At 47.1% G+C, this 15,453-nt stretch overlaps 1 protein-coding gene across 2 annotated transcripts in view; it reads left to right on the forward strand.

The window, feature by feature from the left end:
- The window catches only part of EFTUD2 (elongation factor Tu GTP binding domain containing 2), a 253,358-nt gene that overhangs the window by 100,032 nt on the left and 137,873 nt on the right, over window positions 1-15,453 (forward strand). For both annotated transcript variants that reach the window (XM_086923883.1, XM_086923882.1), the window contains exon 13: window positions 14,173-14,263. In XM_086923883.1, coding sequence (XP_086780009.1) covers window positions 14,173-14,263 — 91 coding nt within the window. The remainder of the gene's footprint in view (window positions 1-14,172; window positions 14,264-15,453) is intronic.

Here is a 15,453-nt window from a genome sequence, read left to right on the forward strand (position 1 = left end):
TTAAAAGCATCTAAAGATTCAAGAAGTATTAAACTATTGCGAGCAATGAAGGTAGAAGCAGCAGTGTTCTCCTTACTCTGTGGCGCGTGGTTGTAAAGTGCATAGAGTCCAGAGATTCCCCCAGAAGTGTACAGGGCTCAATGCAAACCCAAAGTGCTCTGTTAGTGGTTGTGTGGGCGAGCAGCCTTAGGCCTAACACATTTATAGCACGCACATTGATCAATAACTGACACACAACTCAAAAAGGAGATCCACACCAATTTTGAAAAAATAAGCTTTGTCTGAGTTTTATTTTAAGACCAAGATCTCAAAAAATTAAGTAAATTTTTCAGGAAAAATACTTTAGTCTTCCAAAAGTAGACACTTTTGCAATTTTCAAACAGTTCATCGTTAACCTGTGGAGGACGGGGCGTGGCTTGGCTGCCGAGCGGAATGGCTGCCTTACTTCGCAGCTCCGCCGATCGAGCGCATTAATCTGGTAATAATCCGTTCAAACTGACAGTGTGGCTCGGACTCAACAGACCCTAAAGACTGAGGAAGACGCCCGCCTGGCCTTGTGAGACTCTTGTGACCAAAAACCCGATATTCGTCGTACGCGGCCGATCACTTTGTAGCCGTGAAGAGGCCTTGTACTTTGATGGAAGCCGGGGACTCGAGTAGTGCCGACCGGCACGGCGGGCGTGACCGCGGCATTGAGCGTGATGATCTTGGAACACAGGCGTCCTGAGGGCCGGTCAAAAACAACGCTCCTGCTATCGCATACTTCGCCCAGCAGCCCCAAAAAGGTGCTATTCCCACAATCCCTGATCTGAGACTGGAAGAACACCGAGGCGCGGGTAACATGCCAGAAGGAAGACGAGCACAGTTATCGAGAACTAGGTACGGGGCGAACACTACACCTCGAGAAGTAAGCCGCACATGCGGCACATAGGGTGCTGTAGAGACGCCGAAAATTGAGAGACCGTGCAGAATCGGACATTGTATGTAAATGTAAATGTACAGGAATTTATATAGCGCAAATCACCGAGCGGTTTCTAAGCGCTTGCTTAGGGAACCCGTCCTGGTATTCCCCTGTGAGATAACCCTGGCAGGGTATCCGCAAGGTGAAAGCCAGGCATCCCGCCGCGAGGGGCCGTTGTGGAGATTAAGCAAGCTATTGCCCAGAGTCGCAGAGTGTGAACCCCTGAATCGAGTAGGCACCGGAGCGAGAATTGTCGAGTCCATGGACCTTTTGTTTAGGACTCATGACACCGCCGAGCCGGGAATTGAACCCTGGTCCCGGGCTTACCTCTGCTTTCAGGTCTGCCTCCTCTAACCAGTGAGCCACACTTCTCCATATATATGTATAGTGAGGTGGACACTGGCGAGGAAGAAGCGCGAACCGCCATCTTGGATTGGGATCGGGAGAAGCGTGAAGGCCTGGTAAGCGGACACGTGGCCCACACCGTAGGACCACACTGCCATCAGTACGCCCCCGGTTGAAAACACAGACACCATCATAACAAGAGTCCCCTAACAAACGTACCAATACCGCTGTGACTGGGCGACACCCGGTATCCGGTCAACAATACACCTAAGTCAGCAAGGCTGCACCGAGAATCCGCTGGCTACCGGAATGTAGGCAGACAGAGCGGTGGGCAAAGCACTAAGTAGAAGGACACAGCAACAGGACCTTGTGAGTACCACTGTGCGCAGGTAACCTTCTAAATACTCGATCGTCCGGGACACCTACAGAGTGCCAAGAGTAGAGCTCCTTTTCTCATAAAAAACATAGCTAGGACTCGACATGGGAAAAACGGACACGAGACAACTTAAAATAACTTTCGATAAATCAAAGCAGAAGACGCCGGGCCCGGATAACCAGGATCAAGAGGCGTCGGGAGATGACCAGACTAGACTGAAGGCGGAAGATATAAAATCCATGTTTCAGGACTTAAAGACAAGCCTGCAGGGTATAGATACAAAAATGGACGCCCTGGCTGCACGCATGGACGGCATGACAAAGAGGATGGACAAACAGGAGGGCAGAGTTGGAGTGTTGGAGACACGTGTGACCGAAACAGAAGAAAGCCAGACAGACTTGGACAAAAAAGTATGTGGCATGGACAAAGTGCTGGCCCTCATCCAACAGAAGAACGAGGATTTGGAAGCGAGGTCGAGACGCAACAACGTCCGCATTACAGGCGTGGTGGAATCCACAGACCTAGCTAACATGGAACGTTATATTGAACAAATGATGAAAGAAATTTTTGGAGATGGTCTTTCGCCGATGTTTCTCATAGAAAGGGCGCATAGAACATTGGGGCCCAGGCCAAAACCAGGAGCACCACCGAGGCCCATATTGGCCCGCGTCCTCAACTATAGAGACCGCGACACGATCTTGCGCATGGTGCGGGGTATGGAAGATATGCAATATAAAGTGAACCAAATTGCCATGTATCCTGACTTCACACTCCAAGTCCAAGCAGCTCGAAGAGAGTTCCTGCCAGCAAAGAAGGTGTTCCAACAGACTGGCACAAAATACTCCTTAATCTACCCGGCAAAACTGAGAGTGCAGGGCCCTGGTAGGCCCACCTTTTTTGTGGACGCGAAGGATGGCACTGCAGTACGCCAAACAACTTGTTAAGGAGCAGAAACGACAGGCAGAACCAGAAGAACAAGACTCGACAGAGAAGCTAAGTGATGTTGAATAACACTATGTGTTGCTGATACAAGTTGGGTGCATTAAATGGGTTGTGGCTCCTGATAGAACTGGGACGTTAAGGTCCAAATTGGATAAGACTAAACTCCTCCTGCTTTTTGAATGAACGAACAGTAATCAGTCAAGGTATGGGTGACTGGGGTCCTAGAGCAGGCACTGTCGGTCCAGCGCTCGATCACCCTGTCACAAGTACAGGGGTTGATGGAGCCTTTCTGCGTCCCACAAACTGGATAATCAGATTTTTGATGTTGCACACTGGAATTGGTTGGAAAGGAGGGGGGCGGGGATATGCACAGCCTAATTGGGGGGTTGAAGCGGGAGGGAGGGAAAGGACTGGTTACGAGAATTTTGTTTGTCATTGTTGTTTTTTGGAGGCGTAATATTGGGTTGGTTCATACTTCATGCTTGGAATAGAGATACAGCAGACATTGTTGAGAGTGACCGAAAAGTTGGGTGCGTGTCCTGGGGGTGGTCGGGGGGGGGGATCTGGTCAACGCTGGAATAATGTGGGATATGCTCGAAGAGATACACACAATATACAGCTCAGTGCCCTTTGCGCTACACACTCTAATTGAAGTAATGCCTCGGTGGCTCCCGGATGGTTCTGTGATTCTTATGAGACGACACACATTCACACAGATACTACCATGACGTCAATAAAGTGCTTATCTTGGAATGTACAGGGCATAAATGACAGAAGAAAAGCGAGACTTATACACGCCTATTTGGTAAGAAGGGAAGTGGATGTCTGCCTGTTGCAGGAAACTCACCTAACTAACACTGGTGCATCACTACTCAAAAACACTAGATGGGGGGGGAAATAAGACATGCCCCCCTATTCGAACTACGCGAGAGGGGTAGCAGTTTTTTTCCGGAGAGGGCTACAATGGAAAACACAGAAGGTAATAACAGATCCTGACGGGAGGTACATCATGATCCTGGGGATATTGTGTGGAATGCAGGTATTGCTAGTGAATGTGTACGGTCCAAATAATGATAATCCCGAATTTTTCGGGGAGATGTGGCACAAAATGCAAACCCTAGACTCAGCCGCGATCCTGTGGGGGGGTGATTACAATGTTGTACTTTCTGACACACTTGACAGACAAGGGGCAACCCGTGAACACCACCCGACGGCAGCTCAAAAGTTGGGAGACATCATTGCTGAAGCGGCACTAGTGGACGCCTGGAGGCTATTGAACCCGGGGACGCGCGCAGGCACATGTATTACTGCTCATAGAGCCGCTTGGTCACGACTAGACTACTGGTTGATGTCTAGGGGCCTTCATACATCTGTATTGGAGGCAATACACCTGCCGAGGTCACTGTCAGACCATGCACCGGTAGGAGTGTCACTTGCCACCCCAGCGCAATATGTGCAACCATTTAGCTCGAGATTCCCCTCCAATGCACTGCTTGATAAAGTGTTCAGAGAAGAATTAAGAGAAAAAATAGTATTTTGAACTGAATGAAGGGTCTGTGGAATCGCCTGGAACGCTCTGGGAGGCCTGCAAGGTGGTGGTCAGGGGTAGCTGCATGGCGCTCAAAACGGGGGTGTTGCGCACTATACGAAACACACTAGAGAGATTGGAAAAAGAACTGGCAGCCCTGGAAGCTACTCTGGCAGCGACACCCTCTGACAGGGCCCGTGCCGACTTCAGAGCGAAACTCACCCAGTTTCAGGAGGAGGCAGAAAGAGAAGTAAAATTCCTCAATAAATATACCCAGGCTAGACGGAATGGAGATGGGGACCGCTCAGGGAGGACTTTAGCTAACCTACTGCGCGCACCTAGAGGGACAGATTATATTAATGGAACTGCGGGACAGGGATGGTAGACTGGTCACAACACCTCCAGATATATTACACACGATTACAGAATATTATGAAACACTATACACCTCCAAAGTGACACCAGAAGATCAAGCAATAACAGATTATCTAGACACGATAGCTCTGGCGTGGTTCAGTAATGGGGCACGGGAATATATGGATCTGCCGATCACGACAGAAGACATACAGGCGGTTATAGTGAGCTTACCGTCGGGCAAAGCGCTAGGCCCGGACGGTCTCACCGCAGCATTCTATAAGGAGTATGCGGATATACTAGTGCCCAGACTGCATAATATGTACATGGAGGCGATTGAATTGGGGACACTGCCACCGTCGCTCAGGGAAGCAGTGATAATTACATTGCTAAAACCTTACAAAGACCCGACTAGCCCAGACTCATAACGCCCATTTTCACTAATAAACTTGGATGCTAAGATCTATGCAAAACTACTAGCAGATAGACTGAAACCCATGTTGCCTCATATAGCTCTATCGGACCAGTCGGGATTCGTAACAGGCAGGTCGACTTCCCATAACATCCGGGTACTATTCAGCTTACTGCACTATTTAGACCCCAATTTACAAGCCGCTGCTGCCTTATTGGACGCCACTAAGGCATTTGATTCTCTCGAATGGAAGTTCCTATTAGCACTATTCACTCGCATGGGCTTTAGCCAGTTATTCACCCGAAAAATTTGCATTCTATATAATAGCCCAAAAGCAAGGGTAAGAGTAAATGGACAAATCTCAGACTCCATCAATATTACAAGGGGAACTAGGCAGGGTTGTCTCTTATCGCCATTGTTGTTCGCCATGGCCACGGAGCCACTGGCAGCGCGTCTGAGGCAACATCACACACATCGTAGCATTGGCTTCACGTCGAGGGGCCTACTCGTGTCAATGTACGCGGACCACATAACAATATACATGCAAAACCCAGCCGAGGACTTTGACCCCCTGATGCGTGAGTTGGTGAGATATAGTGGCCTAACTGGCGTCAATATCAACTGGTTAAAATCGACGATGCTGCCCCTAACTGACGGCACGAGCAAATGCCACACCGAATTCCCTACAGAGTGGGTGACGGATGAAGTAAAATATCTAGGCATCAGAATTAGTCGCTCAATACAAGAAATATGGCTATCAAACTATGGAGTGGCAGTGGAGTGGCTGGAGGGCAAAGTACAAAAGGGGAAGACCCTGCCGCTGTCCCTAACGGGCCGAATAGCCATAACAAAAATGTTAATTCTACCGAAATTTCTGTACCTATTCGTGAATATTCCTCTGCCGCTTACACTCTCCTTCTTCCGACGCATTCGATCCGCGATCCTGGAACTGGTATGGGCAGGGAAACAACCCAGAGTAACCTGGAAACTGTTGACACTTCCCTTCCGCCAGGGTGGGCTTGCAGCCCCGGATTTTGAATTGTATGCATATAGTGCGCAGGCCCAATACTTGCACTATTGGCAACATCCAATTCCATATCAACCGCATGTGGCAATTGAGAAAGACGTGTCCGCACCCACACCATTAACGACTACTCTGTATCGCAAATACAGATGCTCACCGACAGATATAGACACAGTAGAAACAGTACGATGGGCCTGGCTGAACATAGCAAAACGTGCGGGACTAACTGACCTATACGCCCCAACCATGCCACTAAGTAAAAACCCGCTATTGGGACCATTAATGGACACAGCTGTGTCGGAAAGGGCACGCAAATGCGGATTGTCGGTGGCGGGGGATCTCTACCCGGATGACACCTTCGTGTCTTTACAGGCAATATGTGAGTCTGAGACACCCACGGCATCCGAACTGCTCCTTTATTATCAGCTACGGGCGGCATGCAGGTCTAGATACCCAATGTTTCCTGCTGCGCCGCCGACACTATCGGCGCTGGAGGACATATTAGCAAACAGCTCGCTGAACAAACCGGTCACTCGAATTTACAGAATCACGCAGGATACGGCCCCTGTGATACGGCCTGACTTGAGATTGCAATGGGAGACGGAGGCAGGTATTAGCATTACAGAAAAACAATGGCTATTCTGTTGCACCCAACTTGAACATTTATCACCCAACTACAGACTGAGGTTGATCCATTTTAATTTCTTACACAGAACATACCGCACGCCTAAACAACTATTCAGGATGGGCCTGTTGGCAGACGCAAACTGCTGGAGGTGTGGAACGCACGATGCAACATTTTATCACTTGACATGGGAATGCAGGACTGTGAGTAGATACTGGGTGGAAGTCTTTGAAAGTATACGGTAGATAGTTGGGGAGGAAATTAGTCCGGACCCGCTTACGGCCCTCCTTGGCTTTGTCATGAACATATCATGTGCCTCTCGAAAACTAGTTGCCCTCCTGCTTTTTCTGGCTAAGAGGCAGATTGCACTACTCTGTAAACAAAAAACTCCGCTGGCAGTGACGGGATGGTTAAAATCGGCCATGTACTGTAGAGACCAGTTGACCGTTTACTGGGAATTAATGCTGCAGCGCTCTAGGCCAGCAGATATCTGGCAACCACTGACAACCTGATTGGAGGGGGCTGAAGTGCGAAGGTGGAGATATGCGTGAAAGATGTACTGGGATATAAGGTATAGAGTGCAGGATACGGACCCTGGATAGGGGACGGTTTAAGTGGGTGGGATTATGGCGGGAAAGCAAATGGGTGTGCAAGACTGGGCACGAGCTGCGCGATGAGACACAAAGGGCAGAATGGGAGGAAATTGCGTGGGTGGTATTTGGTCTCCGAGGCTCCCAGACATGTTATTCACGACGAAAGAGTCATTATGGACATCTATACTAGACCTAGGGTGGACTGATCTATTATGTGAAACGCTTCTAGTTGGTTTTTGTTATTTATAAAATGTGTTTTCTGAAGCTGTGTACAAGTGTATGGATGCAAAACTGCATATTGCGGTTAAGATTTCTTGTTGACAAGCTGCTTGCCTCCGGGTTGTTGGCTAAAGAGCAGTGTACCACTTTTACGAATAAATAAAGGTTTTGGAAACTTTAAAAAAAAAAAACCTGTAGGACTACAACTGCAATGCAGTTTCGCGGGTAACTACCGAACTTACAGTTCCATTCTTTGGTTTTAGGCTCAACTGATGGTAAAGTTCATTTAGTAAGCACAAGGTCTGCATCACCAGCTGCACTGGGCAGTAGAGTGCAGGGGTCAAATTCAGGGAAAGTTCCAATCTGTTTCAGTGGATGTATGATGTTAGCACGCATACCATTACCACGCATTTTTTACAACGCGATACCTTTACAACGCATAGTGCTTTGGGTACTGGATAGTGAATAGTTTAATTTACTATTCCAACACCAGTCCCCGTGGACACTAGGGAAGGTTATAGGATAGTAAATTAACCTATTCACTAGCCATTCCCTAAGTCAGATCACCTCAAAGCGCTATGCGTTGTAATGGTATGCGTTGTAACAGATGCGTGGTAATGGTAGTGCGTGCTAAAAGATGCGTGCTAAAGGTTGTATACCTTTTCAGTGGAGACTGGGGGTGCTTGAAGTCACGCTACTTTCAGGTAAGTAAATTGAATGAAGGGGCCAAGCTTTCAGAGTTGGAGCAAGCCGAGGGGGGGCCACAAGGCAGAACCAAGCATACAGCAGCAGCAACACAGAGGCGGCCGGGTGCAGGGTGCAAATACAGCATTGAGCATCCAATTATTTTCAATGGAAGAACTTGGATTTGAAGACAGGATGCAGGTGACGAACTGGAGGCTACACCCAAGAGACCAGCAATAGCAGAAGTAAGGGGAGATGCTGTAGATCATAGGGACACCGTTGTCTGAGATCCCAGGGGCCTTGGGTGCAGGGGTGTCCTTTGACGTCTGGTTTTTTACCAGAGCTGGTCGAGGGGAGCTTTTGGATTCACACTGCAGGTGTTTTTGTGAAGTCCAGGAGGGGTCAGCCAATTCTCGAATTGGGCTCAGGATCACTGGGAAACCTTATCTGGATCGGTGGGCCACCTGGACCCAGGCAGGAGGTGTCAGGTTGCGAGTGTTCAAGGATCACGGACCCTGAGTGCACCAGACACCTTGGTGATTTATTTGCAGACAGAGATGCTATCCTTGGGAGTTCTAGACTTCAGAGCCAGTGTTTGTGGAGGTCGCTAACTGTTGGACAGGTGTTGTTTCTTCTCAGGATTTTCGAGGGCTGCAGACAGACCGGTAGGGCTGGGGCTAAGTCAGTATGCATCTTCAGTCTTCTTCTGCAGAGCGTCTGTTTCATCCTTTTTCTTCTTAATTTGGCTGAAACTAGGTTCAGGGTCTAAGGGAGCCCCCTAAATATTAGATGTAGAGATATTACAGGGGAGTAGCAGGTAAGGGCCAACTGGTCCCTTACCTGTGGTGACTACACGCACTGGGTGGGTGGTATGGTCCCCCTATTGGAGGAGTCCCCCTATTGGAGGAGTCCCCTTATTGGCGGAGTCCCCCTATCTTCAAGATGGTAGGGACTGAAAGATGTACTTAACCTCTCCTCCTTCACCTTCGGGGTGGAGTTGGCAGAGGTGGGCACACCTCCTACTCTTCGTAGGTTTTCCCACTGGTTTTCCCTCCCAACGTAGGGTTGTAAACCCGGGGGCTGCCATCTGCTGCTGGTAACAGAGGCTGGGGGTCGCATTACAAAGGCGAAAGACCTTTGAAACTTCCCTCTCAAGCACTATGCACATCTTGGGGGAGGAGGTAGGACACCGCCGCCCAGGATGTGCTTTGTTTGTGGTCCCGGGGAGCAGAGGATCTCGAACCAGGGATCTAGAAACATATCTGGTGGTGGCAGGCAGCGTAAAGCCAGTCAGTGGCACCAGCAGGGTTTGTAGGTTTTCAAGGGGCACCTCTGTGGTGCCATCTGAGTACATGCTCCAATAAATCCCACGCTGGCATCAGTGTGGGTTTATTGGGAGGAGTAGTCTGGTACCAAACACTCCTGAGTTCAGAGAAGCCATCATGGTGCTGGGGAACTAGAGTTGTGAAGTTTCTAGCCCATGTGCTCTCGATGGGTTACCTGGCACTATATCTAAGAATGGACTTAAATATTGTAGGGGCATTTGTAAGGTATAGGAAGTCACCCCTCCAGCAGGCCTTACAGCCCTAAGGCAGGTGCACTATACCACAGGCCCCCCTTCGCCAACTCCACCCCTCAGGTGCTGGAGGCGAACTAAAGCACACTTTTCAGTAGCGCTCATCTTGAAGATGGTGGTTCTTATTCACTCAGGGCTAGGACTATGCCCCCTCGCACAGGAGGGTAGCATAATAGTGGGTGTAGACACTCCCCTTTAAACGCCCCTAAATCTAGTATTTAGGTGGCTCCCCAGACCTGAAAGCAGAATCCTGACAACCTAAGAAGACCCGGACACTATAGCGTCGCACCAGCAGAGAAGACTGCAAACACCAACTGATTTGGCCCCAGCCCTATCAACCTGTCTGCAGCCCTCGACGATCCTACGCCAAAAGACGACCTGTCCTGCAGCTCAGCGACCTCCAAAGCCTTGGGAGGACTGCCTGCCTTTGACTAATATAAAGATCTCCAGTGGACAGCAGACCGGTCATATAGAAACCAATTTTACAGAAAAGTAACCGCCCTGAGGAACCTCAACATTGCCTCTGGACCCACATCTGCACCCGTTGCACACAGCCCGAGTCCAAGTGTCATACTGTTCCTGCAAAGGTTCCCCAGTGCTTCGGAACCAGAATCCACTGTGGGCTGACCCCTGCCAGACTCTACCTCGACACCTGCAGCCTGAATCCGAAGACTCCCCCCACCCCCTGACCACGAGCTGCCCGGTAAGCTGTTCCCGACGCCAAAAAACACCCCTGCACCCGAAAGCGCCTGGATCTTGGGGAGCTTGACCAAAGGTGTCCCCTAGCATCAGAACTTACCAGGGCAGCTGTGGGTTTTCTTTGTGCAAACATCTGGCCAGAGCCTGCAGCCACTTTCCAAAACTGGTCTTCCCCGTTGAATTGCATTTGGGTGCCCGATGCAGTGTTGGCACTCTGCACCCGGATGCTGCTGCGGGTGGACCTTTAATGCTGCCCTGTGGCCCCCCCACCTTCGTACTTACCTCAACTCCAGGAGATCGATCTCTGACTCCGCTTTACTCAAATTGTGATCTTCAATTCCCCCAGTCTTCATTTATTAACCTTGGGCACCTGACCCCGAATTTGACCTCTGCACCTGGCTGGATCCTGAAAAAAGCAGACCAGCCCTACCAGAGAAAAGTCAAGAAGACTGCGGGACCAGCTTCTAAACAGATTCCACCCCAGAATCCCTCTTCTGATAAGAGTACCTGATTCGCCCCAGAGGGAACTGAACGTGAGGAGCTTGGGCCTTATACGACAGAGCTGTTGGGCCCAGGGGGAACCTCTCGGAAGGATATATGCAAGGGTCAAGAAACCTGCCCCACAATACAGCGACTTACGGGACCAGTCTCCAGAAGTTAAGGTGAGTGGCGGACGAGGTTCAAGGCAGCACCAGTAGAACACCCACCAGCGGCACTAGGGCGGCCTGGTGTAGGGGTGGAAAACCACATTGGTTACCCAGTGTTACTCTTTAGCAATCAGTCTTCGCTAAAAGAGGCTTCAGAATTTGACTGGGAGAAAATTTGGGCTGAACAAACGGGAGCTCATGCCTCATGATGCTCTGGGACGTAGGGACACCTTTGGTCCTCTTCTCCTCAGCCTAGGGGTGACAGGTGCATGCGTAGAGTTTTCCATACCGGGAGCAGTTGTGGCATGGGGACCTGCATGCAGAGGCTGTAGGTGATGTTAGAGAGTTCTCTGGGGGCCAAACCACAGTGGTGTCTTTCTTTGGAGGGCCACAATGACACAGTTGGCCCACTTCAACTCGGGCTTGGAGTAACTGGTGCAGTGGTGTCTTCATGTCTTCATGCATCTGGTTTCTGCGGTCACGAAGTCCTCTTAGGAGTCTTTTGTTGGCTGCAGGAAAGCAGGTCTGCTTCTTCTCGGAAGGTCTTGGTTCCTGGTTCTGGACAATGGCGGTCAGTCAGCTTCCTCTCCACTGAGGAGTTCCAGGCTCACATTCCATCTGCAGTAGCGTCTTTGAAGCTCCCCTGCTTTGGAATGATAATCAGCAGGTCATCCTGCGGGAGGGGTTGTAAACACCCTTTCCCAAGCAGGTTATTTTTCTGATCTCCTGAGAGCAGAGGCCATTGCCCTGGGAGGTCAGAAATCTGTCTCAAGTGGCAGGCTGACAGAGACCGGTCAGCCAACACACAGGGTGCCCTCTATGTGCATGTATTCCCAAATCCACCGCTAGAATCAGGATGGGTTTGTGAATATGAGCTGTTTGAAACCAAGCATTTCAATGAAGTCATCGTGTATCTGTGGAACCATTTTTTACCAGCAATGGCTTCCCTGATTACTTGTACTGGCAGTAATGGACTGACCAGCACAGGGGCATATCTGCTGATGCACAGATTTCCTCACATCTAATATAAGTAATGTTCCCTGTTTTCCGTTTTTACTGATTTTTACAGATAAACACAGACCAAAAGTTTTTATTTTCTTGTCTGTATTTATTTTTAAATGTGGATAAAAACGGGAATTGGATTACTTTTTGAGTAATTCTAAATACTGTCTGCCATGACTGGCAGGCCAATAGCTGTGTGGATTAATAGGTAACTGAGCTAAAAAAGAAAGGAATTTTAGTAAAGAGGCTTTAACAGCAGTAGAAATGCACAAGGTTGATGATGAAATTTGCATATTTTCTTAAAAGTGCATTAATTTACCTTCTGCAGTTTTTACATCATTGACACCTAGTAGGCATTCAAGCATGAGTGCATATTTACTGGTTAAATATATGTGGAAATGTACTAATTTGAGCTTCATTTTTCCACAAAACCCAAAATAAATATTGATAAATACAGATAAAATTTGCAAAAAATATAGATGGATAAATACAGAGGGAAATGTCAAAAAAATAAATACCATAAAACCAGGGCCCTAAATCCTAAGGCACCTTGCCTTCGGGCTGTAAAACCTGGCGTAGGTGTGATTTACAGATATTACATGCAATGTTAGGGGACATGGCACACAGGGATGCATGTCATGTCGTATTTTCACTTTTGGCTTCACCAAAACACGCACCCTATTATAGCCCTGCATGAGTTTAGTGAGGGGTTCCTTAGTTCAAGTTGGACCCCTTGGGGGACTATCTTTAGTACTTCAGGCCCTTGGTACCAGGGGTAACATTTAACAACTCTTACAGAGAGTGCTAAAGGTATTGACAATTAGGGACACAAGTGTACAGTTTTGTGGAAAGATCTGGCACTGTGAACCTGGTTAGCAGGAACCCAGTGCACTTCTAGTCAAAATCACATCTTGTACCAGGCAAAAAAATGGGGGCGACCATGTCAAAAAGGGCACTTTCCTACACCTGGTATTTTGGTACTTCTAAATGCTTTACATTTGTTACTTTGACTTAGCCTAACTGCTTCGTGCCACAGCTCTCTAGGACTGAGCTAAAGGTTTAATTAAATAGACTTAACTAGACCTAATAGAGATTGTGACATTATTGTATAGTGAGGCATCAAAATCAAACCACTTAATAATCCACTTTCCCACATGGAATATTGTATTAATACTGACCCGTTCTGTATTACGGTCCCCAGGCCCATTCCAAGATGTCAGGATCCATGCATTTAAGACTGTTCCGCTATCAACTGATTCAAGTGTTTGCTCCTGTGTGTTTCCTTGGTAATCTTTCCAGGGTTTGCCAGAGCCTTGTGATTGTAGTGTGATATTTGCAGTTGTTGGCAATCTAACATGTTGGAAGTGATTTCTCATAGGATTTGCAGATTAACATTCTATTTATACATGATCAATTCTATGCTTGAGTACGTGAGATTATACGATATGTTGACACTTTCCACTTTTATGCTTCTTCTGACATTATGTGACAGTGTTGTATTTTACAGGATATCTATTTAGCTCCATCACATTTTGTTGCCACTGGTTTCATTTGCCATTAATTATTCTAGTAAGACTGATCTGTCTGCTACGCTAGCTGCCTATTTATGACCCATTCGTTTCTTTTGGCCTCTTTAGAGCCGTTGTTACCTCTGATATTTAGTTATTTTATTCACAATTTGTGTTTTCCCATATATATGTATTTTTTTTATATATATATATATTTTATATAATTAATTTTAAAGAGATTTCCTGTATCTTTTCCTGGAACCAAATGGGTAGACTTGAGGATGGTCTCATGTACTGTTGACTTGCAAGACTGAAATGTTAGGAATATTCCTCATTGGCCGTAATATTTCTTCATAGTACATGTAATAATTGTGTGGCAAAGTTCAGTGAGTGTGACTGTTCTGACCCTATTTTCTTGTGCATCATCGGTATTTCAAAAATATTTTAAAAAATAACTTATTCATCAAAATAAGCTCTTCATATCTTTTGTTGGTCAATATATTTGTTTAGGTTGTAATAATGACACCAACTTGTGTGTATTAATTTATATTATTCCCTAAAGTATTCCTTCACCCTCTCCTTTAATACTTAACAGTTTGATACCCAGGCTCCTGGAGGATTGGGTGGCCTTGTTTGTGTTTTGATTTTCAATGTACAGCTTTCTTTACCTCCTTCAGGCGAAAATTCACAAAGAAAGCGCCATCCAGCAGCGCCCAGCGCAGTTTTGTTGAATTTGTGCTAGAACCACTATACAAGATCTTGGCTCAGGTATGTGCTTTGCCTTTTGTCTACATCATAGTAGTAGCTTCCTTAGTCCTTCCCCCTGATCATCCGCATTAGGTTTGGACAGGGGCTACAGTAGTTCTAATAATGTTGTGTACTCATTCTGTTTGTGTATAGCACTTTGAGTGTGACATAATTGCAATGCTGTGCTCACTGCCCATTTATCAGTACTGCCTCATAAACCACAGAGGATTCACTGTGCTTGGCTACTTAATGTGAGACCTATGCTTGGGGCCCTTTTCAGGTAGGTGTTACTGGGTGGTATTTTCTGTAGGCACAAATGTTTATTTGTTATTTCCCAAAGCCGCCAGTTCGATTCCACTTGGGAATTAAACTCTCTAGGGGTAGAGATGCTTAGTAGTCAATGGTTACACACTCTGTGACACTAAGTGAAATTCAGTGTCATACTGTTACATACTTAAAACGTACATATTCCCGAGACCAATAATATCAGAGCCTTGTATTGGTCCTGATAATGAGGGCTAATACATCCATCTATTTTACAGTATCCCATTAATTTCAGCATAACCGGTCCAATGTAAATTGAGAAAGCCCATCCATTAGATCTATTGCGTTCTCAAGTACAAGGAAATAGAGTTCCTTACTTTTCGTGTGATGACACAATCGCCATCTTAAAGGGACTCAATTTATATATTTTTATATTATATGTGCTTACACTGTGTTCCACTATTTATTCAAGCTAAGTAGTTTTTAAAGATTTACGATATTTTTGAAATATTTTATTGAGCTCCAAGTAATGCAATCGTTTTTTCGGCACAATTTTCTGGCACCACATTGGCCCTTTGCTATGATTTTCGGTTTAGGCTACATTGAGCTTCTTAATAGGGTTGCTCATTACCATGGGGTAGAATTACATAAGGAAGCTTTAGAGGCGGACTTCTTGTTTGAGACCTTAAGCTCCCCTCAGAAAACTATATACACTACCAATGCTGAAAGGGATGCTTAGGCATGCAGATTAGGTGTTTAAAGACCCTGTAAGGGCAAGAATCATCACACCCAGTGTTGAGAAGAAATATAAGTCAGCACCTACCTCCCCTGCCTACATCAAGGGTGAGCTGCCCTTACACTCGCTTGTGGTTTCTAATGCTCGCAAGATAGCTAACTCACAGCCTACAGGTGAGGCCCCTCCTCCTGATAAAGAGTCCAAGTTAATT

The sequence above is a fragment of the Lissotriton vulgaris genome, chromosome 5, assembly GCF_964263255.1.
Source record: "Lissotriton vulgaris chromosome 5, aLisVul1.2, whole genome shotgun sequence".
Lineage (NCBI taxonomy): Eukaryota > Metazoa > Chordata > Amphibia > Caudata > Salamandridae > Lissotriton > Lissotriton vulgaris.